Source organism: Echinops telfairi, unplaced genomic scaffold, assembly GCF_000313985.2.
Source record: "Echinops telfairi isolate 266 unplaced genomic scaffold, ASM31398v2 ScPeMD7_23;HRSCAF=83, whole genome shotgun sequence".
Classification (NCBI taxonomy): Eukaryota; Metazoa; Chordata; class Mammalia; order Afrosoricida; family Tenrecidae; genus Echinops; species Echinops telfairi.
In genome coordinates this window covers 53,605,908-53,627,989 of record NW_022103920.1, presented here as the reverse complement: position 1 = coordinate 53,627,989, position 22,082 = coordinate 53,605,908, and the positions used below count along the sequence as shown (strand labels likewise).

Below are 22,082 nucleotides of genomic sequence, written 5' to 3'. Positions count from 1 at the left end.
CTGAATCAGATCCAATCCACTTTGAATACAAAGACTCAGCCGGTCTCACCGATCGATCAATTAAAAGAAACATTTGTTTTTATAAGTGGATTTATTTTAACACTCACAAAATTGAATACAACTTGAGCACAGCTTTGTGGCATGGAAGAATGGTTATAAACAGACAACTGTGATGAGGAGAGAATCTTGAAATTATCGGTGGATTCCATTTCCTTGATTATGTATGTCTAATTCTTATGAGGTTGAAAGAATGCAAGTACATTTATTTGATTACTATTTAACATGGATGATTACCTATGCCATTTTTATGGTTTATTTCGAACTTAAAGACATTTAAGAATGGAAAGCTGCAGTGAATTATTAACTTAGCTATAATTCAAGAGTCAGTAGCATTGTAGAATGTTCATTATTGGAAAGTATGACAACTCCACGTTCAGAGCACATACATTTAACCATCCATATTAATAATACAGTGCATTTTCTCTCCTGCCAAATGCCTTCCTTCTAATCTGAGAGTAGATAAATTACAGTTCTTTAGGAAGACTTAGAGGTCTAATAAAGCATATACAATGTGAGGTCTAATTAGAAATGGTGCAAAACAAGTTTAAATAAAAGTGGAGAGATCTATTTAGGTAATGGGAAAACTTCTGTTATTTGCCTACATAAACCTCAGCAACCCTGCTGTGTGAATCTAAAATATTTATGTTGCTACCACTAGGAGATGCTGAGCATTAACAAAATCACATATAAGACCACTTTTATTTTAACTTTGACATCCTAGTTTTGAACAAGTAGTTAACAGTACAGGGGTTGAATATTTGACTCATCAGATATTAATATGTAATAATGATAGCAACTATCACTTGGACAACTTCTACAAGTCAGGCATTCTGCTAGGTATTTATGGTACTTTCTTTAATTCTCATGATAATTCTGAATTGTACTTGTTATCCCCATTGTACAGATCAGGAAACTAATGCTTAGAGATGTGAATTCACTTACCGAAGGTCACATATCTGGAGGTGGAATTTACACTCAGGTTTCCCAGACCTAGACTCCGTCCTCTTTCCACTACAGTGTTTTTCATGTAAAGCAGACCTACACCTGTAATGTGTACATGCAGATAAGGTGCATAGGAAACTACTGCATAAGGGAGGTGCAATTTGCCCAAAGCTGCAAGATGTGCATGCTATTTGCCTAAATACAGGATACAGTGATACGGGAGGCTGAAAAGAGGGCTATGAATGTATTCGTCATTTGTTTTTCAGGAATTCTGTGCAAAAGGCACACATCTATGGCATTATGTTTAGTATTTCACAAGCATTTATGTATTTTTCCTATGCCGGCTGTTTTCGATTTGGTGCCTATCTCATTGTGAATGGACACATGCGCTTCAGAGATGTTATTCTGTGAGTAACTTTAAAAATATGACAATTATTCAGTAGTATGTTTTCCATGAGTCTATATGAAAGTTTGGAGTAAAAAAAACTATGTTAAAATTTGTCATAAGGTGGGCTCAGGAAGTTGAATTGACTACAGTCTTTGACCTCAATGGCACAGAAATCTGCCAGCACTCCAAGAATAACTCACTCATCAGAGTGGACTAACTTTAGTCAAATTCACAAAAACAACCATAAACCAGAATCTTAGTGAGACATAGAACTCCAGTTGGGAAGCCTGTAAGTTTCCTCATTGCAAAAGGTTAGCAAAAATAAACCATCATTACAAGGTTAGTGACCATGAACCAATGTCAAAGAGTTAAATAATTTACTATTTATCTGCAACTGAAAGTTGTCCTTGGCAACCAAACAGGAATGTTGGACTGAAATCTGGCAAAGTCAGTCTGTCTCTGTCTCGCTCTCACAACCAGGTGTGTTACTCTGGGTTGACTAGAGAAACAAATCCATAGACACTCATAGGTGTATAAGAAAGAGCTTTATATAAAAGAGTAATTGTACATTAAGAAACATCCCAGCCCAGTTCAGATCAAGTCCCATCAGAAGGCAGAGGACAAGAAAACCGTTTGATGAAGTTCAGCTTGCAAAGTCTTAGTGTAGAATGGTTCAAGCTTGAGAGTGGAAAGTGATTTTGAAGGTGCAAATGGAAATATCCAGCTGGAAGTTACAATTAGAATGTAACTTAGTATCTAGCAAAACACCATTGAGAAAATTGGCCCTGCCAACCCCCTCCCCTCCCAGACAGCTTTCATACTAAAACTAGATTACAGACTAAACAGGGAAACTAGGCAACCACACATTGGTAGTTCACCACTGTTTAAAAATTCATTATTTGATAGCCAACCTTATCATCAAGTGTAAACTTAGGGAGTGCCTCACTATATACCCTCCTGTGTGCAAAAAAAAATGCATTTTGATGTCTTAATTTTAGACGTTCAAGAAGATGTAATTTATTTTTAATATTAGTAAATAGCAGATCTTTCTCCCGGCCTGCCTACTTTCCTCTGGAGGAGCTCTGGTATCATAAATAATAATAATTTTGTCAAGGTATAGTTTTCCTGCTCATTCAACTTACTAACTCTGAGTTGATGCCGACTCATAGCAACCCTGTGGATAGGGTAGAACTGACCCTGTGTGTCTTGAAACTATAACTTCTTATAGGAGTAGAAAGCCCCATCTTCCTCCCAAAGAGTGGCTAGTGGTTTCAAACTGCTGACCTTGCAGTTAGTAGCCCAACTATGCCACCACTAACCATTATGCCACCAGGGCTCTTCCTGTTAAATAGTCCTTTATATTGAGCTAGATGTAGATGTTTCCCTTTGGAGAACTATGTTTCAGAGTTCCGTCAAATAATTATGTTAACTATAAAAGATATCATGGTCATTGTAGAAGAAACCACAAACTGGAAGTGGGCCGTCGAGCCCTAGTGTGGTACTGATCCAGCCACGTGGGCACTGTGTACTTACACCAGTTCTACAAAATTAGTGGAGCTGACAAATCAGATTCAGTTATAAATGACTTCCTGAAAGCAAAGCATGTGGGTGGTTTATATTAACTATTGGGTAGAAGAGGTGCCAAAATAAAACCAGAAGGTAAATAAAGAGAGAGGGAAAAAAAACAGTCTTGGAGAGTAAATCTTGCTTTTCTGATTTCTTTTGTTACTAGATTTTCATAGAAAGCAAGTATGAGGGGAGAGAGAGAGTTTGTGATTAAGGACATAATGAAATATAAAAGGGGATGATTGAAAGGATTCAGGAGATACTGGCAAATCGTGATTATGCGCTAATTTAAAATGTTTCTCTACTTCTGTTTAGGGTGTTTTCAGCAATTGTGTTTGGTGCAGTGGCTCTAGGGCATGCTAGTTCATTTGCTCCAGACTATGCCAAAGCCAAGCTGTCCGCAGCCCACTTATTTATGCTGTTTGAAAGACAACCTTTGATTGACAGCTACAGTGAAGAGGGCCTAAGGCTTGTGAGTTCTGCTCGGTGTCTGACGTGTGGGCCCTATTTCCCCCAAAGGTGTGCTTTTGCCTACATGGTGGCTCAAGGATCATCTGCAGTGATGACACTAAGACATAGTGAGCTTACCTCGTGCTCCTGACATGGCTGATCTTTGGCCAATTTTCCTGTCATTTATAGTCTTCCACAAATAAGGAGGATAGTATTTTGTAGTCAGTGTTTGAATTGAACTAAATCTTACAGGTGGAGTCAAGGATTCTAAAGTTGAAAGTTTAAAAGTTTTTGTTTTTGTTTTAAAAAGGAATGTCCTGGAACCACATAAATTTCCATGAAAATTGTCATTTCTTTTTTTTTGTCAGTCATTTCTACATGAAGATAAATACGTGTAATTCTGTCATGTACATGCAATTAGTATTTTTTGTAATGGTGGAGTTATGCTTATTAAAAAAGACACTTTATTCACAATGAAATTAATAATCCTATACTCCCAACAAAAAAAAAAAAAGGAAGGCCGGTGGCACTGGGCTAAGCATTGGGCTGCTCCTGGCAAGGTCAGTGGTTCAAACCCACCAGCTACTCCTTTGGAGAAAGCCGAGGCCGCCTGCTTGTGTAAAGATTGACAGTCTTGGAAACCCTATGGATCAGTTCGATTCTGTCCACCAGGGATTATGGATCGTAATCGACTGGATGGCAATGAAGTTGTCTACCAAATTAACTTGAACTCCGACCTGAATGGTTTTTGCCTGACACAGCTGCTGCTTATTTTAATGGTGGGGGGATAGGGTGAATAAAGAGATTAGGTTACGTACACCCTCTTTGCAGGCCTTGCCTAGGTATTTCATGTTCTGAGACAAATCCCTGAAATAAAAGGTGAAACCGACCCCCGAATACCTAGGCGCAGCTGCTGGCCTTTGGCCACTGTCATGGCTCCAGCCTCAGACTCCAGATGGAAAATGTTTGTCTTCAATGAACCAGAAACAGTTTCTATAACAACTCTCTGTACTGTGACTTTTTTAAATCTAGTCTAACATGTCTTCATGCCCCATCTTCATTTTATATAACAAGAGTGTTGCCAATATAAACCCTTACCACCCTGCAATGTCTGTGAATTATATGTTTCTCTTCTCTGGTGTTTGGTGCAGTTCCCTTAAATCATAGTTCTTATTCCAGTGATATCAGACCGAACGTCTCAGCAACCTTTAACATTTCTTAAAGGGTCAATTTGAGGGAAATGTGACGCTGAGTGATGTCGTGTTCAGCTACCCCACCCGGCCGAATGTCCCCGTGCTCCAGGGGCTGACTCTTGAGGTGAAGAAGGGCCAGACGCTGGCCCTGGTGGGCAGCAGTGGCTGTGGGAAGAGCACAGTGGTCCAGCTTCTGGAGCGCTTCTACGACCCCATGACTGGGACAGTGGTGAGCATTTTCTTCGAAGCCTGCTTTAGGTCATATTTTACAATAGTGCTGTAATGGAAAAACCTGGAGTAGTCAAACCCTATAATCAGCACAGTCTATAAACTCCGAGTTAGCACCCATCGCAGGATAAGTTCATGGGGACAGTCGGGCAGAATGTCTAGAAGTTAGTCTCAGACAGAAATGCAGGCTCGCAGGCTGATGTCAGCCCTGTGGTGGATCTTTTTAAACCAGCCTGACAATCCTAAGTGACTACTCAGTGACTACATTATAAGGATCAGCCACAAATTCTTGTTAGAATTCAAAGTAGGCTCCGACACTGGTGCCTCCTTCTTCCTGCCCCATCTGCTTTGACTTTGTCTCCTCTCTCTAACCCTGAATTTAAGGTTTCCTTATTCCTCAACTTCAAGCCTTGTCATATTTGTTTACTCATTGCTTTTCTGGTATCCAGACTCTCTTCCAGGAGGGAAGACCTTCCTTGTACTGGTAACATTTGCTTCCTGCTGCATTAACATGGCACCTATCGACCTAGCCCAGTCCTAGGAGCCCACTCCCATTAATAAACCCCTGAGTATTAACCGTTGTTCCAGCAAATCTTAGGCTTTCACGGTAACAATTACTGTGCAGATATAGATACAGGGAAACCAGCTTTGCAACACTTTTCAGGTATGGTGTGCTAATTAATACTATGATAGAAATTATATCCTTATCAAAAGAGATATAAGACGAGATGGGCTCTTAGTATCTAGCTGTGTTATCCGGATTGACTAGAGAGACAACTCCAGAGACTTATCTGTGTGTAAGAGAGAGCTTTAGATCAAAGAGTAATTATATATTGAGAAAACATCCCAGCCCAGTCCAGATCAAGTCCATAAGTCTGGTATTAGCTCATATGTCCAACACTAGTCCATACATTCCTCTTCAGACTCACACAGCACATGTAATGATGCTGAATGCAGGAAGATCACAGACTGGGGGGTGCAAAGTCTTGTGGCTCTAATGCCAGTGGAAGCATCTCAGCGCTGGCTCCTCAACAGGAAGGTGAAACAGAGCGAGTGCATCCCACTTCTAGGGAGGAAGAGAGGAAGCTCCCAGAATCCTCATGAGAGGGCCACGCCCACACGGAAGCATCATCAGGCTGTGTCCTGTTTGACACGCTAGATTCTACCCCATCATTCTAAATCAAGAGATTATGTAATTACCAGAGATTATGTAATTACCACACTAACCCTGGTGGTGTAGTAGTTATGCACTGAGCTGTGATCCCCATGGTTGGCAGTTCAAAACCACCAGCAGGTCCTGGGGAGAAAGATGGGGCTTTCTACTCCCTTAAACAGTTAGTCTTGGAAACCCACAGGGGCTCGCTATGAGTCAGCACGGACTCCATGGCAGGGATGAGTGAGTGATCTCTCCACCAATAACCTCTCTTACTGTGAAAGAAGTTGGTTCCTTGGTCTCTAAAACACAAAGCCCCCCTTGAAGCACCAGGTCTCCTGCTTGTAGCAAAGAAAACAAAAAGCCCTCAGAGCCGCCAAGAGTGAAACTCCCCTCCCCAGGACACTGCCCTTTGGGCTTGTTCACTTTGTATTGAACTCTTGCCTTTCACAAAACATAAGTAGGGAAAGGTTTAAGGCTAAGCCGCAATTCTCATGGAGCAGAGAAGTAGCATGGGCGTCAGCCAGCACTCATTCAGAATGGGCAGGTGGGACAGGCAAGGGCATGCTTCCGATCAGCTTTCCTCGTGTGCTTGAGGAAGGGCTAGGGTAGCCAGGGAACAGCAAATCTGAGCGGGACATCTTGACGGCACAGAAGACTCAGAGGAAGTAATGACAACAGGAGAACGTGCAGGAAATCAGAGGCAAACAGCAGAAATCCGTTCACCATATTGCAGTTTTGATCAAGATGGGGATAGCTTAATCGCCATCAGAAACATCTTGCTGACCTTCAACAGTGTAGATGCTTGGAGCCTCTGAGGTTTGCCAGCTCATCACTGCTGTTGGTACGCAGACAAAGGGCTTCCAGATGTGGCTCTAATGCCAGTGGAAGCATCTCAGCTTGGTAACTTCTTGTGCACGGTATCTATGTTTTCTTCTCATGCTTATAGTTTGTGGGCTTTGGTTTTCAGCTCCTAGATGGTCAAGAAGCAAAGAAACTCAATGTGCAGTGGCTCCGAGCGCAACTGGGCATTGTGTCCCAGGAGCCCATCCTGTTTGACTGCAGCATTGCCGAGAACATCGCCTACGGAGACAATAGCCGCGTTGTAGCACACGATGAAATTGTGAGCGCAGCCAAAGCAGCCAACATACACCCCTTCATCGAGACGTTACCCCAGGTAAGTTAACTGATAGCTTCTTAGGCGAAAACGAGAATCTGCTGCCAACTTTTTCCCCCCAAAATTAGTTCCCCAAACTAGATACCAACAATAATATCTTGCAAGAGAATGTAAGTTTATTTATGATTATTGGGGCTTTGGGAAGGACACTTAACTTCACAATGCCAAGTTTTCTCATTGCCAAATTTGAATAGTAGCTATATTGCTTTCTTCATGTGACCGTTGTGATAAGTAAATAAGGTGGTTGGTATATGTCCAAAGCACCCTCTCTCAGATATAACTGGTGGGTGTGGGCTGCATTCAGTCTGCAGTCATATTGTTAATTTTTTTAATTGCTTTTTGAGATAATCATCGAATCACAGATAGTTCTAAGGAATCATGCAGAAATCTCTGTGCCCTTTGCCTCATTTCCTCCAATGATAACATTGTACGCGTCCTCAGAATATTATCAAAACTATGCTGCTGACAGGGAAACGATCCATGGATTGTAATCAGATCTCAGCAGTTTTACTTGCTGCTAGTTGAGTGTGAGTGTTCACCTACTGCTCACTGATTGAATAGCTCATTATCTAACATCTCACATTTACAGCAGTAAAAAATCTACCATATATACTCAAGGATAAGCGGACCCGAATATCAGCCGAGCCACCTAATTTTACCACAAAAAAATGCATTAAAAAATGTGCTGAAAAACTCGGCTTATACACGAGTATATACGGTACTTAAGTCATCTTAAAACTAGATCAGGACCCATGTGTTTTGAATGAAAGACTGTGCTCCCTCCTGAATCCTAAGTCCTTGATCCTTCCCTCCCACTATTCTTCCCTGTCTAGGATGTATATAAGGTTTAAGAACAAAATAAAAACAAACAGGCTAGATGCTAGGTGTGTAAGTCTGGGTAGACTAGAGAAACAAATTCATAAACATGCATATGTGTATAAGAGAGTTATATATAAAGGGTAATTGTACATTAAGAAAGCATCCCAACCCATTGCAGCCCAAGCCCTTAAGTCTGATATTAGCCCTTATGTCCAATACCAATCTATAAAATCCTCTTCAAACTCACGAAACACATGCAATGACACTGAGTGCAGGACAATCACAGGCCAGTTGGTAGAAAGTTTTTGGATCTAGTGGTGGTGTAAGCATCTCAGCGCTGGCAGGGGTCTCCACATTTCTCTTCCAGTTCCCAGGGCACTGGGTCTATCAGTGTAGTGCCATGTGCCTTGTCTGTAGAGTGTCTTCAGGCAGCGAGCAAAGAGACAAGAGTCTCTCACCCTTCCAAGGAAGAAATCCAGGAAATTCCCAGAATTCTCAGGGGAAGGCCATGACTACACAGCGACCTCATTGGCTATGAGCTGATTGACAGACTAGACTCCATCCCTTCACTCTTAATCCTCTCAAGTCCCAAATTGACACCAGATTATGTAGCTACCACACTAGGGCCTTTCTAACCTTCAGGCATGCTCCTGGACCTCACTCACAGAACCCTTATGGACCCACAGGCTGGAGGGTGGCTGCCTTCCTCCCTCCGTCCAAGTGGACTTCCGACTGTGAAAAAGCAGCACGAGGAGCAGACCGGACAGTGGTGGTCACTTCCTTACAGACCTCAGTTCCATCACTCATGTGCTTGGTGGGCAGCAACCCCACAGGGGTTGGTGTTCCCATGGAAAGCAAAATCTCCTCATGGGTTGGAATAGGGCAGGTCTCCTCCTGACTGCAAATCCTGGCCTAATCGGCCGTGCAATTTGGAATGGCAGCAACCTACCAGCTTTCTCCAGTATGGAAGTGATCAAGCACAGAACTGCAGTCTGTGGCTCCAGGGGAGGGAACAGTCCTATGGGGCTGCCTCTGAGGTGAGTCCTGGAACCTGAGAAGCATGGGATGATGTACGTTACACAGAAAGCTTTTGTTGTCAGGCCCCATCGAGGCGCTTCCGACCCACAGCACCCTATGTACAATAAAGCCAACCATCCAGTCCCGTGCATGCCTCCTCACTTCATCAGCATGGCGCCCACTGACCCACTCCCAGCTAGTCCTAGGAGCCCACACCCATTTAAACCTCTAAGGATTAAACCCCATCCAGCAAATCTTATGTTTCCACGGTAATAATTGTGTTATGCTTCATCATACTTATTTAATCTGTCTGCTGAGCAAATCATATGAGAAGCTAGACTGTGTGATAATGAATGAGGCATCAGATCAGAAGGAAGCTCATTAACCACATGTGATATGCAAATGACACACCATTGCTTAATGAAGGTGAAGGGTTTACTGATGAAGAGTGAAGATTACAGCCTTTAATGTGGATTACACCTCCACCCAAAGAAAAAGAATGTTCTCACAATGGTCCCAAGGAGCAACGATTGCAATTGTCAAGATTTCATTTTACCTGGATCCACCACAGTGCCCATGAAAACAGCAGTCGGGAAGTCATATGACATCATGCCTGGGGCAAATCCACGCAAAAGATTTCTTTACGGTGCTAAAAAGCAAGCCATGCTATTTTCAATCACCTCCTCTGAGTGTGAAAGCCGGCCAATGACTGTAGACGACTTAAAGTCCAGCTTCCCAGCTTTGCAACTAAGATATCTGTCATCCCTTTCTCCTGCCTTCCATCCTGCTCCTCCCCCTCAGTCCTCACCATTTCTATCTCCCTGTCTGACCTCTCACAGCACGGAGTGTATTCTGTTCATTTGGTACATACTTGACCTCATTTAGAGCGCTTTCCTTGGGTTAAAATGTCGGACTTAACTACTCACCCCGCAGTTAAGTAATACTTTGTAAATTACCCCTACGTTTCAAATGATTGAACCAATTCTTACAATAAATTCTTCATCACCATCACCTTGACTTGTTGACAAGGCTTGGTGCCTTCTCTGGCACTGAAAGCTAAATAAGACCACACGAACCTGGCTGGATCTCGTTTGCAGTCTAGAACTGCTTCAGTGCCCCCTTCCACCCTGGGTAATAAATTCCTTCTGTAAGGGCAAGTACAAATCTGAATTCAGTGTTTAATTTCCAACCGTTCTTGGCATAAAATATACTAATATTCAAGTGAATGGATGAATTTTAAGAGAGTAAACCAGGCTTTGTGTGGGTTATTTCAAGGTTTAAAAAAAAAGTTAAAACATGAAAGCATTAACACTGATCTTCCTTAAGATTCCAGCGGCATCCGATCTGCTGGTGTCATGCGAATGGCAGGACTCTGAGGATTTATCAGACTCCTGCTGGAGAGCATGTGCAGAGCTAGTCACTGGGTTTCTGGTCAGATTTGGGGACTATTCTGTTCATTGAAAACTATTCTGAAAAGGGCCTCTATTGTGACAGGACCCCTGATTGATTCTAAGTATGTTCCTTTGTAAATAGAACTATGAACTTTTTGTGTATGCACTATGCCATTAGTAATGCTCTTGGCTGAGAACATTGTTCATGGCTGACTTGCAGAAATATGAAACACGAGTGGGAGATAAGGGGACTCAGCTCTCGGGAGGTCAAAAACAGAGGATTGCTATTGCCCGAGCCCTCATCAGACACCCTCACATTCTCCTGTTGGATGAAGCGACATCAGCGCTGGACACCGAAAGCGAAAAGGTAGTGTGGCCTCCTGCTTCACATCCCATTTCATTTGTCAAATAATTTTAGTTTCAGCCAAGGGGGTGGAGGAAACAGATAGAAAGATAGAATATAAGGGGGGGTGGATGTAAATACAAAAGCTCAGTATTTATTTTAATAGAATATTTTGTTTTATTCCTTTTTTTTGTCTTTGGTCCCTCCCATGTTTATTTTTCCATTGTATGAAATAGTAGATGACAAACAGAATGTATACTAATCTGAGCACTCGTTTTCTTCCCTTTTATTCCTTATGGTGCTTTCAAATTTTCTAAAATAATCATATATTGACTCTTGGAAAACATCAAAGCATTAAAAATTAAACTGTAAACAAGATATCACATTTTTAGCATACTAGTCTGACACAAACAACTGGAAAACAAAATGTTCAACAAAGGGGCACTAGTTAAGCAAATATGTAGTGGTTGGAAAACTTACTTGTGACGAGAATTTAAAGCATGGAATTCATTTATAATTAAAAAGCAAAGTGTAATCAAATATAGACCAAGATGTAAATTATCAAATATAATAGGCATACCACTGAAGACTCAGAGATGAGAAAATAGTTGATTTGAGAAGATGGCAAAGCCTTACAATTTCTTTAATGTTCTAACTTAGGTAAATCCTTTTTAAGATGAGGCTTGTCTTTTATCCACAGATTGTCCAGGAAGCACTGGACAAAGCCCGAGAAGGCCGCACCTGCATTGTGATCGCCCACCGCCTCTCCACCATCCAGAGCGCAGACTTGATCGTGGTGTTCCAGAACGGCAAAATCAAGGAGCACGGCACGCACCAGCAGCTGCTGGCGCAGAAAGGCATCTACTTCTCCATGGTCACTGTTCAGGCTGGGACACAGAACTCATAAACTCTTACTACAAGATGTCTTAATAATACATTTAAATCCTTCTACAACCTTACCTGACTTGTAACAGAAGTGTCCAGTTTATGTTATGATGAGATATAGGTATGTCTGATTTCAGGTCAATTTAAAGCATCCATATAGGTATTTGATATTCCAGCATTTGAAATTTGAGCGTTAGAAGCAAGACCTGCTTTGGTGAAGTATGAAAACTGCCTCACTTTCCCTGAGTAACTATCAGCAACATACACAGCAAGAAGAGCAAAGTTCAAGCACGTACAGCTGCAGATCCAACAGAGGTCACAGAGGGAAAATCTCCTGGTTCTGAATGGATAAGTAGATGGCAGGGTGGCAATGGGAACAATTTTTCCAAATATGAAAAATAAAAGTGTTCAATAGCGTTGTCTCTCACTTGATACATTTCCAAATTGTTATATTGTGAAATTTGTTGTTAAAATGAGTGTATCCCCTGGTTTATCATGTAATTTCAAGAGACTCTGAAATACCCTTTAGGCTAGATAACTTTCCAAGAAGTATTTCTTGGGAGAAAAGCTTGTCATTAATTTAAAATACACATACTCTCTCCCAGTGCAATTTGAAACTGGAAACAGGTCACAATTCAATTCTGAGTCTCTATACCAACTACATTACTTATACAAACATCCCAACTCCCCCCACCCTAACTGACCCTTTTCCTCAGAATAAGGTATTTTGGAAATAGAACTAAATGAAATACATATTCTAAGCAACTATTGAAAACCAACAAAATGAAATTGTATTCTAAGCTTCTACTGAAAACCAACCACGCTGAATTGTCCTTTCAGTACCATTCCGCACCGCCCCCCCATACTTTTCTGCAACAATGCCAGTGTGACAGGTTGTTTAGCTGAGCAAACTGCCCCAAAACCAAGTTCTTTTATTTGTGATAAACCAGTTAACACCAAATAATTTTTCAAATGTGATTGTGTATGAGTGAATTGAATATCCGATTAGCCAAGAGTAAATGAGGTAAGAAGTATCCACATTGCTAAAATTACTCAAAGTGAGGCTTCAATGACTCCTGTAATTATCCCCAGGCTTGCCTGGATACAGTTGGAAATCCTGCTTCAGCAGGTCTAGGCTGAGGTCCGAGAAATTATTTTTAAAGTAGTGCATGTGTTTTAAGCTCAAGCAAGTTAGATCCATGTTCAAGCACGAGTGAGGTCTCTGCAGGGAACAATGTCGCTTCCAAAATGACCCAACCCTTTGGGCATTTAAAACCAGTGGATCAAATTATTTGAAATGCCACAACAGTCTAGTCTACAAAACTGCACTGGTGAAGAAATAGATCCTCAGATCCATTTTTTTAATTCCTAACTATGAAGAACACTGTGTTAGTCTGGAGACTTTAGAGAAACAAATCCACAAAAACTCATATGAATAAGAGAGAGTTTTATATAAAGGTTAAGTGCACATCAAGAAAACATCCTAACCCAGTGATGCCCAAGCCCACAAGTCCAACATTAACCCATATGTCCGACACCAATCTACAAAGTCCTCCATCTCACAAAACACACACTATGATGCCGACTGCAGGAGGAAAGCCCAATCAGTGAATGTGTAAGCATCTCAGCACTGGCAGGAGTCTCCATACGGGTGCTCCAGCACCCAGGGCTGTATCGGGGTAGGTCTATGTGGCTTCTCCTCGGATATGTTTTGCAGGAAGTCAGCCTTGCCAGCTGAAGCAGGGAACTGGCTAAGGCAGCTGCACCCTGGTCCGACCATCACAAAGCAAGAGACCTGAGAACTAGAAAGGCGAGGCTCACGAGCCATTTATCCCTCTACCCTTCAATTAACCCACATGTGTTTATGGACCAGGTTGGCACAATGAACTAACTCAAACACCAAATGCCAGAAACACCAATTCTTGAGTGTTCTCCACAAAGAAAGTGTATTTGTTATTTCTTAGGATAGTGCCTGTATGCAGTTTGTAAGGGCTCAAGTGCTGGTTATTATGATGATTAACAATGATGATGATAAACCATTCACCCATTTCAAACCATACAATGAAAAGGTGGGTGGTGGTATATAAAGTAGTGCATTAGCTATGCCATACTTTTATGCTTCAATGTGTGATAGGCTGTACAGTGGCTCAAATGATGTCCCCTTATGCTCACTCCCTTTTGCCAACTGACTTGCTACCCCCTCCAGTTAGATGAGCCATTCCTTCCAGGATTGGAATCTGAGATGCCCTTGACTTGTTTTAGCCACTAGAATGCAGCAGAGATGACCATGTGATTTCAGAGCTTAAGTCTCAAGGGGTCTTGCCCCTCCCACGTCCACCTCTTAGAACACTTTCCACCAAGGACGACCACTCTCGAACTGAATGATCCAAGACCACATGTAGCGGGAGACCAGAAAGCAAGTCCCCACACCAGTGGGTGCAACCATCTTAGGCTTCCAGCCTCAGTCCAGTGAACGGGTGACTGAAGCCACCTCAGTCCTCAGACATAACTATGTCCAGACAGTGGAACGTCAACTGACACAATTGTAAGAAATACACTTTTGCTGTTTTAGTAATGTTTTATTACACAGTAACAGATAACTTAGGTCAAAAGACATGAGATTAAACAAGAATGACTCATTCATTCAAATGAAAACCAAGCTAGTATGATTTGTTGTCTTATTTTCTGAAAATATAAACTACAGATTGAACAGAAAGCAGGGAGAAAACCCTGGCAAGTCCTGAGATTGTGATTGAACATTTAAATCTTTACAAATAACTAGCCAAGCAGTTTTAAACACGCATTTATCCTTATATTCACAAGACTGATGATAGCATCGATCTGCTATTAGAACTTTGTTAAGAGTTTGGTTGTTGTTGTGATGGGGCATAAACTTCCCTAATGCAACCAAAGTTTTCTGTCTATTCAATAGAAATTCTATTTTTAAGATCATTACTAAATTGAAGTGTTCTTTCCCATCAAATATAGTAAGCTTGTGTCCCCTGTGGTGAATGTGGACAGCAATGATTTGGGGGAAACTAGCATCCAATCATCTTGTTCATATCCTTTGGCAGTGTTAAAGTGCTTACAAGGGGTACTCTACAGTGCTGCTCAAAGATGATTTATAACCTGTACAGGTACCAACAAAAACACATTAGCATCAGAGTAAGACTTGCAGTGTTAAACTTTGTAGTTTTGCATACCTTTGTAGTTGAGGCATACCTTACACAATGCGTAGTTCTATATTCACTGAATCATGATTTGCACCACCGCTGCATCAGGGGAAGCTTTAAAAGTAGTCTCCACCTCTTATGGCAGAGTATATTTAGAGAACATGAGTCTTTTAGTAGCTACATCTAATACGTTTCCTTCCTTTCCATCTCCTGTCACCATTCATTCCCCGCAGCCTGTTCAATGACATCGATCAATAAATGCTTAATAAATGATTGAGGAGCCCTGAGGGCACAGTGATTAAGTGCTTGGCTGCTAGTAGAAAGGTTGGTGAGAATGATGTGGCATCTGCTTCAGTAAAGATTGCAACCTTGGAAATCCTAAGGGGCAGCTTTACTCTGCGAGACTATATGGGGTGGAATCAACTCAACAGAAATGGGTTTGATTGGGGATAACAAACGACTACTTCTACAGTTGAGCTGTGTTCATCAGCTGAATCATATCATGGAAGGCATGAAAAACCAGTTGGACTAGCTTTTGTGCATCAGTCTCTGCACACGATTTCCAGGCTGTACAGGACACCACGAACCTGTGAAATACAAATACATGATTAAGTATGACGCAAAACCAACATGTAAAGGCTCCAAATGGTAATATGACCTTTTCTCTATCTGGCATTCACACAAGAAATGTCGATTCTTGCTGACATTGAGTAAATGTAATCTGACCACAGAGAGAGATAAAGTTAGAGTTACACAAGACACTAGATAATATCTGATTTACTGTGGCATTAGAATCGGAGGCTAAGAGGGAACAAAAATTTGTCAGAGCCCAGGAGTAATCTGGATTAAGGTCTTACTGTGTTCTAAAATAAAAAGACAACCTACTAAAGAACCCTAAATGAAATAAAATGGAACTTGAATTCATGTCACTGATTGCAATGAAATTTGAACTATTTTATTTAAAAAAATATGTGCCAGGGACTCAAGTAGAAAGAACAGGTTTTGAAAAGGATGACGACAACCTATGTACAGAAGTGCCTGACACAGTGGTATGTGGATGGACGGATGGATTGTGATAAGAGCTGTCAGAGCCCCCAATAAAATTTAAAAATATGTATGTAAATCTTGAAGAGGCTGAGAAATTACAATATAGGATAAGGGAAAGTTTGTTTCTAAAGTCAAAGAGAGAAACCCCCACTATCTTTTTCCGTCGCTCCCTAAGGAAGAAACCCCACACTCAGCAGGAGTGAACAGTAACTCCAGAAAGCTGGAGGACAGAGAAGTGATCCTTGACTCTTGCGGGCACAGAAGAGCAAGGAGGCTACCAACTGCCTTGGAAGTAGCCTTTCCACTAAGAGTTTTCCTTGGCATAGCATGGTGTGAGCTCCACTTGCATGGTTATGCACCGTAAAGCTTTGGAAAATCATGCAATGTCCACATCACCGAAAAGGACAGTAGATTATGCATTCAGCATGTCCTCTGAATTAAGCAGATAAAGTAAAAACGTGCTCTAGTTCACTATATAATGACAAAACCAATACTCAGAAGGATTCTCTTTGACGAAAGCACCTACAAGAAGCCCTGCCTTGTTGCACCTCCTGATTGTAATCACGAGTTATTTTTCAGCCACACTGTGCATGTAATTCTCAAATGTGTAGTAACATATGTTTCTTTCTATAAATGAATATGAGTTTGCAAAATTCAATTAACTTGCTAAATGGTAAACCACTTTCAGAAAGCAGGAGGGGTCGGGAAAGGAGGTGGACTGCAAACAGTAAGTCCAGGGAGGAAATGGGGTGAGTAGGGTTACATCGTGGGGACTAAAATCAACAATATGGATCAAAGTGCACATGGATTGTTGACCAGAAAACCAGATTGGATCTTTAAACCACCAGTCATGCATAAAGGTGTTTTTTTAATAATAAAAAAGAGAGATAACATACTTTCTCCATGTAGACAATTCAAGAAAGAAATACAGTATCGATAAATGATGAAAATGTGTTTAACTTCCTAAGCAAACAGAGAACTGAAGTTATGCTGTGATATATCTGCCATCAAATCGGAAGTTTTAATAATTAGTAAAAAAATAATACAATTGGTTTAAAAAAAGAATTGGTAATGGTCTGATAATACAAGGAAGGATACAACATCAGACATTATTTGACACGATGGGAAGACTGGAATAGGGAACCAATATTATACACGATGGATATCTATAAGATTGGACATTCTTAGCTTCTTAATACATATTTAATGGCATTGGGAATTGCCTGAAATATAAAAAGTGAAAATGGATTTGTAAAAAGGGCAGGTAGATTTACAATATGCCAGAGTTACGGTATACTTGGCCTGAACTCTTCTCACTGCAAGATCCACTGCTCGTCGGGCAATTTGTTAGAATGCTCCCTTTCTGTAGAGCAGGAATGATTTTACATCTCTGACCTCTTTGTGTGAAAAAGTTTAACCCATTTTTAACCTATAAAATGCAACCTTTAACTTGTACATCAACGTTTACGAACAGACATATCTCAAAGACTGATTGGTCAACAATATATATTACTGGTTTAAATGACAGCACAAATCACATGTGAAATGAAAGCTGATAAAAATCTGAAAAAGCAATAGACTGTAAAAAGACTCTAAAAGTACAAAAGCAATATATTCAAAAGTGAAATATATCATATGTACTCCATTTGAAGTGCTTCCAAGCCTGCTTTCCTCTGACATAGACCAACTATGTTCAAACGTGCCCTGATTTGGGGGAATGATAAAGTCACCGAGTCAGTCTTAAACTGCGTTCTGCACCAAAGAACTTATAAGACAGTTTTGAAAAGTGTCCACTGGGGAGGGTGGGGTAGAAAGGGGGAACTGATTACAGGATCTACATATAACCTCCTCCCTGGGGGATGGACAACAGAAAAGTGGGTGAAGGGAGATGTTGGACAGTGTAAGATATGACAAAATAATAATTTATAAATTATCAAGGGTTCATGAGGGATAGGGGAATGGGGAGGGAGGGGAAAAATGAGGAGCTGGTGCCAGGGCTTAAGTGGAGAGCAAATGTTATGAGAATGATGAGGGCAATGAATGTACAAATGTGCTTTACACAATTGATGTATGTACGGATTGTGATAAGAGTTGTATGAGCCCCTAATAAAATGATTTTTTAAAGGGTCCACTAAAGGAAGCAGAAGAGAGAAACAAACCGAGCGAGCTGCCTAAGTGGAGGGAACAATAGTCAAACGAGACAAGTGACAGATGACAACACAATCATACTCACAACGCAGAAAAAACATATGCAAACAAGAAAAGCGATAGCTTTCGTATACTATAGCACCACAAGAATTAAACAGCAGCCTCACCTGTCATCTCTGATGTGGTAGAAAAATCCAAAGCCATTGTGCACCATGGGAACCGCCACTCCTTGGACTCGGAAATAACCAAGGAGACTTGTTGAGAGAACAAAATTTCCACCTCCTCCACTGAATGGCACAAATACAGGCTATTTTAATAGACCTAGAGATGCTCATAATGTTTCTGAGGTGTGTTTTAAACATTCACATGAAAAACGGATGACATTATAAACACAATGCTCTCTTACCTTCTGGAGAAGAGCGGGTCTGTATAGAGCTCTGGATCAGGGAGCCCTGCCTCTTTTGCTATGAGTAAGAGACCCAAAAGATGGCGGTCAAATCCTGCATGAAACCCCAAATCTGAAGTTAGAAAACAGTTTCAACATAAGACTCAGTGGGGGCAATCAGAATATTTCCAGTCCAAGTACCTTTCCCCGTCGAACAATCTTTCATCATTTTATTATGCTTTGTGAAAGCTTGCAGCATCTTTTCCCGCCGCTCAAGAAGCTGTGTTAACAAAAGGCAAAAGATGCTTCAATTAAAAAAGCCAAACAAATAAAAACCCTGAGCTCATTATAAGATTGAGATAATTTGGAAGAGAAAAATGTTTCTAAGATAATCTATGCTACACACTTACAGGTCTTTTTCTTATTCCACGGCCTTTTCTTTCCTATCTGCAAAGCAACACCCGGTGGCACTGCCTTGACTCTCCTCAGCAGAGTACAAGTGTACTCCCTCGGGCTCCCATGGCGAATTTTTCAGATAGGGTGCCAGGTCTAACGTGAGAGGTACACACACTAATCTTCAACCACGCAGTTAGCAGCTGAGCATGCTAACCATTTGCACCACCCAAGGACTCCCTTCTACCTATAAGCCAAAGTCCACTGATATTGGGTCCATTCAAACTCAGAGACCCTGCAGGAGGGAGCAGGGCGGCTTTAGATCATTTCAACGGCTGTGAATCTGGACAGACACAAACCCAGGTTGTTGTTCCCTGGAGCAGCTGGCAGGTGCCAGGCACTGACGCTTTAAGGAGCGGCCCAGTGTTTTAACCACACCACCAGGCTCCTGTTTCTTTCCGATAAGCCCTGCTTATCGATCACTTCATATAATAAGAGAACGGAAACGTGAGAGCAGCACTGTTATGACTTTAACAAGTACAGGGGAAAAAGCAACTGTGATTTCAAAAGGGAATGCAATGCTGTGCAAAGAGATAATAACGCAGTTCTATGAAATTAGATAAAGAAACTTAAGACTTTTGTTCACTTCTGCAGTCTGAAATCTATCAAACAGGAAATCAAGAAATACTGCTAATTACTGGTAACCACAAAGTGACCACTGTAAACAAAGGAGGATTGGTAGCTGGAAATATTTTTCAAGGTAAATGGAAACTATTCATGTGAATGCCACTATATCAAATACACAGATATCAAATCCACTACACCTGTGCAAAGAGATGAAAGAGAGGCTCAGAAACATCAGTCAGAACAAGACGACTTTGGGAGAATCTGCACTTGACTGGTACCGTTCTGAAGGTAGATCAGTAAAGCAATGAATTGAAAAACTTTGTCTAGAAAATGGCTCCGTGGGCTTCTTTCAAATCCTGAGCGAGTCAATCCTCTCTGAGTCAGTGATAGGCCCTTCCACACACAGTGAGGAGGATGGACTACATTACGCGCCCTTGACATTCCATAGCATATTCTTTCCAAGCAGATACCTCACCAACAAAGGAACAAATGCTTTGAAACTTAATGGGGGAGTCTCACAGTATTGTAATGCTCCAGGGAAACTGAAGCAAAGAAGCTCGTTATTCAAGGGTCAAGAACTCTTTAGAAACATTAAATCTGGTGAGCATTTCTTTTACAAATACTCACTTGAGCAGAAGGATCTTGCATGGACTGGCACCACTTGACTGCTTCTACCGTACAGGATCGCACAGTTTCAGTACGACCGTGGTAAAAAAATCTTGTCGCAGCTGTTTCATAACAGCAACCTGGGCTAAAAGAAGAAATTAAAATGAGAATATATGCTAAGAAAGAAATTGTGATAACAGTTGTATGAGCCCCTAATAAAATGTTTTAAAAAAAAAGAAAAAAGCACCATCTTAAACTTTCAAGCAATTGTACCTCTTTTACTAAAAAAGTTTACCCTTTTATCTAATAAATGCTTAATATCATTACAGAATTCACTAAAAAAGCTGCCTAAGCCCTAAAATACAGATTAGAGATGGAACTTCCAATACCAAAAAATCTACTTTCAAAACCAAAGAGCATAAAATGCTTTGGTAGACAGGCCTGCTAAAATATGAGCTGTTTAAAAGGCTTAGCAATGGTCAATTTCCATGTATTGGAGATGTCCTCACAGCTCCCTCAAAACCAAAAAACAAAACTCACTGCCATCAAGTCATTTCCAACTCGTGGGTACCTTAGAGAACAGGGTAGAACTGGCTCTGTGGGTTATTGAGCCTGTAACTCCTTATGGAAGTAGAAAGGCTCATCTTGCTTCCTCCAAGTGTCTGGTGGCTTCTATCTGCTGCTCTGTGGTTAGTTAGCAGCCCACCACATTAGTACTGTGCCACCAGAGCGCCCCCTACATCCTATTACTCAGGCCTTTAAAAGAATCCTCTCTGAATTATGAAGGGTTCATGAGGGAGGGGGCGGGGGGTGGAAAGGGAGGGGGGAAATGAGCAACTGATATTAAGGGCTGAGATGGAGGGCAAATGTTTTGAGAATGATGAGGGCAGCGAATGTACATATGTGCTTGACACAATGGATGTATGTTTGGATTGTGATGAGAATTGTACGATCCCCCAATAAAATAATTTTTAAAAAAAGAATCCTCTCACATGGAACTGTGTGTGACCTCCTCCCTGGGGGACAGACAACCGAAAAGTGGATGAAGGGAGACGTCGGACAGGGCAAGATATGACAAAATACCCATTTATAAACTATCAAGGGTTCATGCGGGAGGGGGGAGCGGGGAGGGAGGGGAAAAATGAGGACCCAATGTCGGGGGTTTAAATGGAGAGAAAATGTTTTGAGAAACGATGTACAAATGCGCTTTACACAATTGATGTGTGTATGGATTGGGATAACAGTTGTATGAGCCCCTAATAAAATGTTAAAAAAGAAAAAAAAAAAAAGAATCCTCTCACTTTGAATGTGGGCTGTACCTATTGACTCATTTTTCATGGCAAGAATAGGGCAAAAATGAAGGTAATGTTCACTTCTGAAATTAGGATACAAAGAGCCTTTTTTACTTTCCTCACTACCTTATCATGTAAAAGCGAGTTGCAATGTTGGAAGCTTTCTCACAGAGAGGCTCTAATGGCAAGAAACTGAAGGAGGACTTGGCCAATAGAAGGATTACATTCTAAGAACTAAGTAAGCAAGTTTGTACAGATAAGAACACAGCCCTTAGCCTACACAATTTCAAGAGAAGTTTTGAGCAAAAGGCACCAGATTAGTCATGTCTGAATTCCTGATCCACAAAAACAAGAAAATAAAAAGTGTATTGTTTTAAGCCACGACAGCAGTAGAAAACCAATAGGAAATCCTTATTCTTTTATTCCTTTATTAAAATATCAATGCTTAATGAAATGCTTAGAAAATAACACAGGGGCAAATTTTCATGACCTTGGATTTGGCAAAGTTCTTAAATATGACAACAAAAGTACAATGACTAAAGAAAAGATATATCTTAGATTTAATTAAAATTTTTCACAAAAGATACTCTCAAGAGTGAAAAGATAGTACCGTAGAATGGAAGAAAAGATTTGCACATCATCTATCTGGTAAGCATCTAGTGTCCAGAACATAAAAAGCACTTTTATAACTGAGCAATAAAAAAAGACAACCCTCTACAAAAATGAGTTAAGGGTTTGAATCGGCATTTCTCTAAAGAAATCTATAAACAGCCAATGAGCATAACATCATTATGATTTT

The 22,082-nt window shown here is 41.0% G+C and overlaps 2 protein-coding genes across 3 annotated transcripts in view; one reads left to right on the top strand and one right to left on the bottom strand.

The window, feature by feature from the left end:
* The window catches only part of ABCB4 (ATP binding cassette subfamily B member 4), a 96,004-nt gene extending 83,965 nt beyond the window's left edge, over positions 1 to 12,039 (top strand). The window contains exons 23-28 of the mRNA XM_013004650.2: positions 1,269 to 1,409; positions 3,272 to 3,428; positions 4,631 to 4,828; positions 6,951 to 7,157; positions 10,605 to 10,751; positions 11,428 to 12,039. Coding sequence (XP_012860104.1) covers positions 1,269 to 1,409; positions 3,272 to 3,428; positions 4,631 to 4,828; positions 6,951 to 7,157; positions 10,605 to 10,751; positions 11,428 to 11,634 — 1,057 coding nt within the window. The 3' untranslated portion in view covers positions 11,635 to 12,039. The remainder of the gene's footprint in view (positions 1 to 1,268; positions 1,410 to 3,271; positions 3,429 to 4,630; positions 4,829 to 6,950; positions 7,158 to 10,604; positions 10,752 to 11,427) is intronic.
* A 2,949-nt stretch (positions 12,040 to 14,988) lies between these two features.
* Positions 14,989 to 22,082, bottom strand: part of CROT (carnitine O-octanoyltransferase) — a 37,026-nt gene continuing 29,932 nt past the window's right edge. The window contains exons 13-17 of one of the 2 annotated variants that reach the window (XM_004702639.2): positions 20,013 to 20,136; positions 18,567 to 18,645; positions 18,387 to 18,480; positions 18,148 to 18,267; positions 14,989 to 15,372 (exon numbers count right to left, since the gene is read on the bottom strand). In XM_004702639.2, the coding sequence (XP_004702696.1) occupies positions 15,252 to 15,372; positions 18,148 to 18,267; positions 18,387 to 18,480; positions 18,567 to 18,645; positions 20,013 to 20,136 (538 nt within the window). In that variant the 3' untranslated portion in view covers positions 14,989 to 15,251. The remainder of the gene's footprint in view (positions 15,373 to 18,147; positions 18,268 to 18,386; positions 18,481 to 18,566; positions 18,646 to 20,012; positions 20,137 to 22,082) is intronic. The other variant, XM_045288643.1, reaches the window with a different exon arrangement.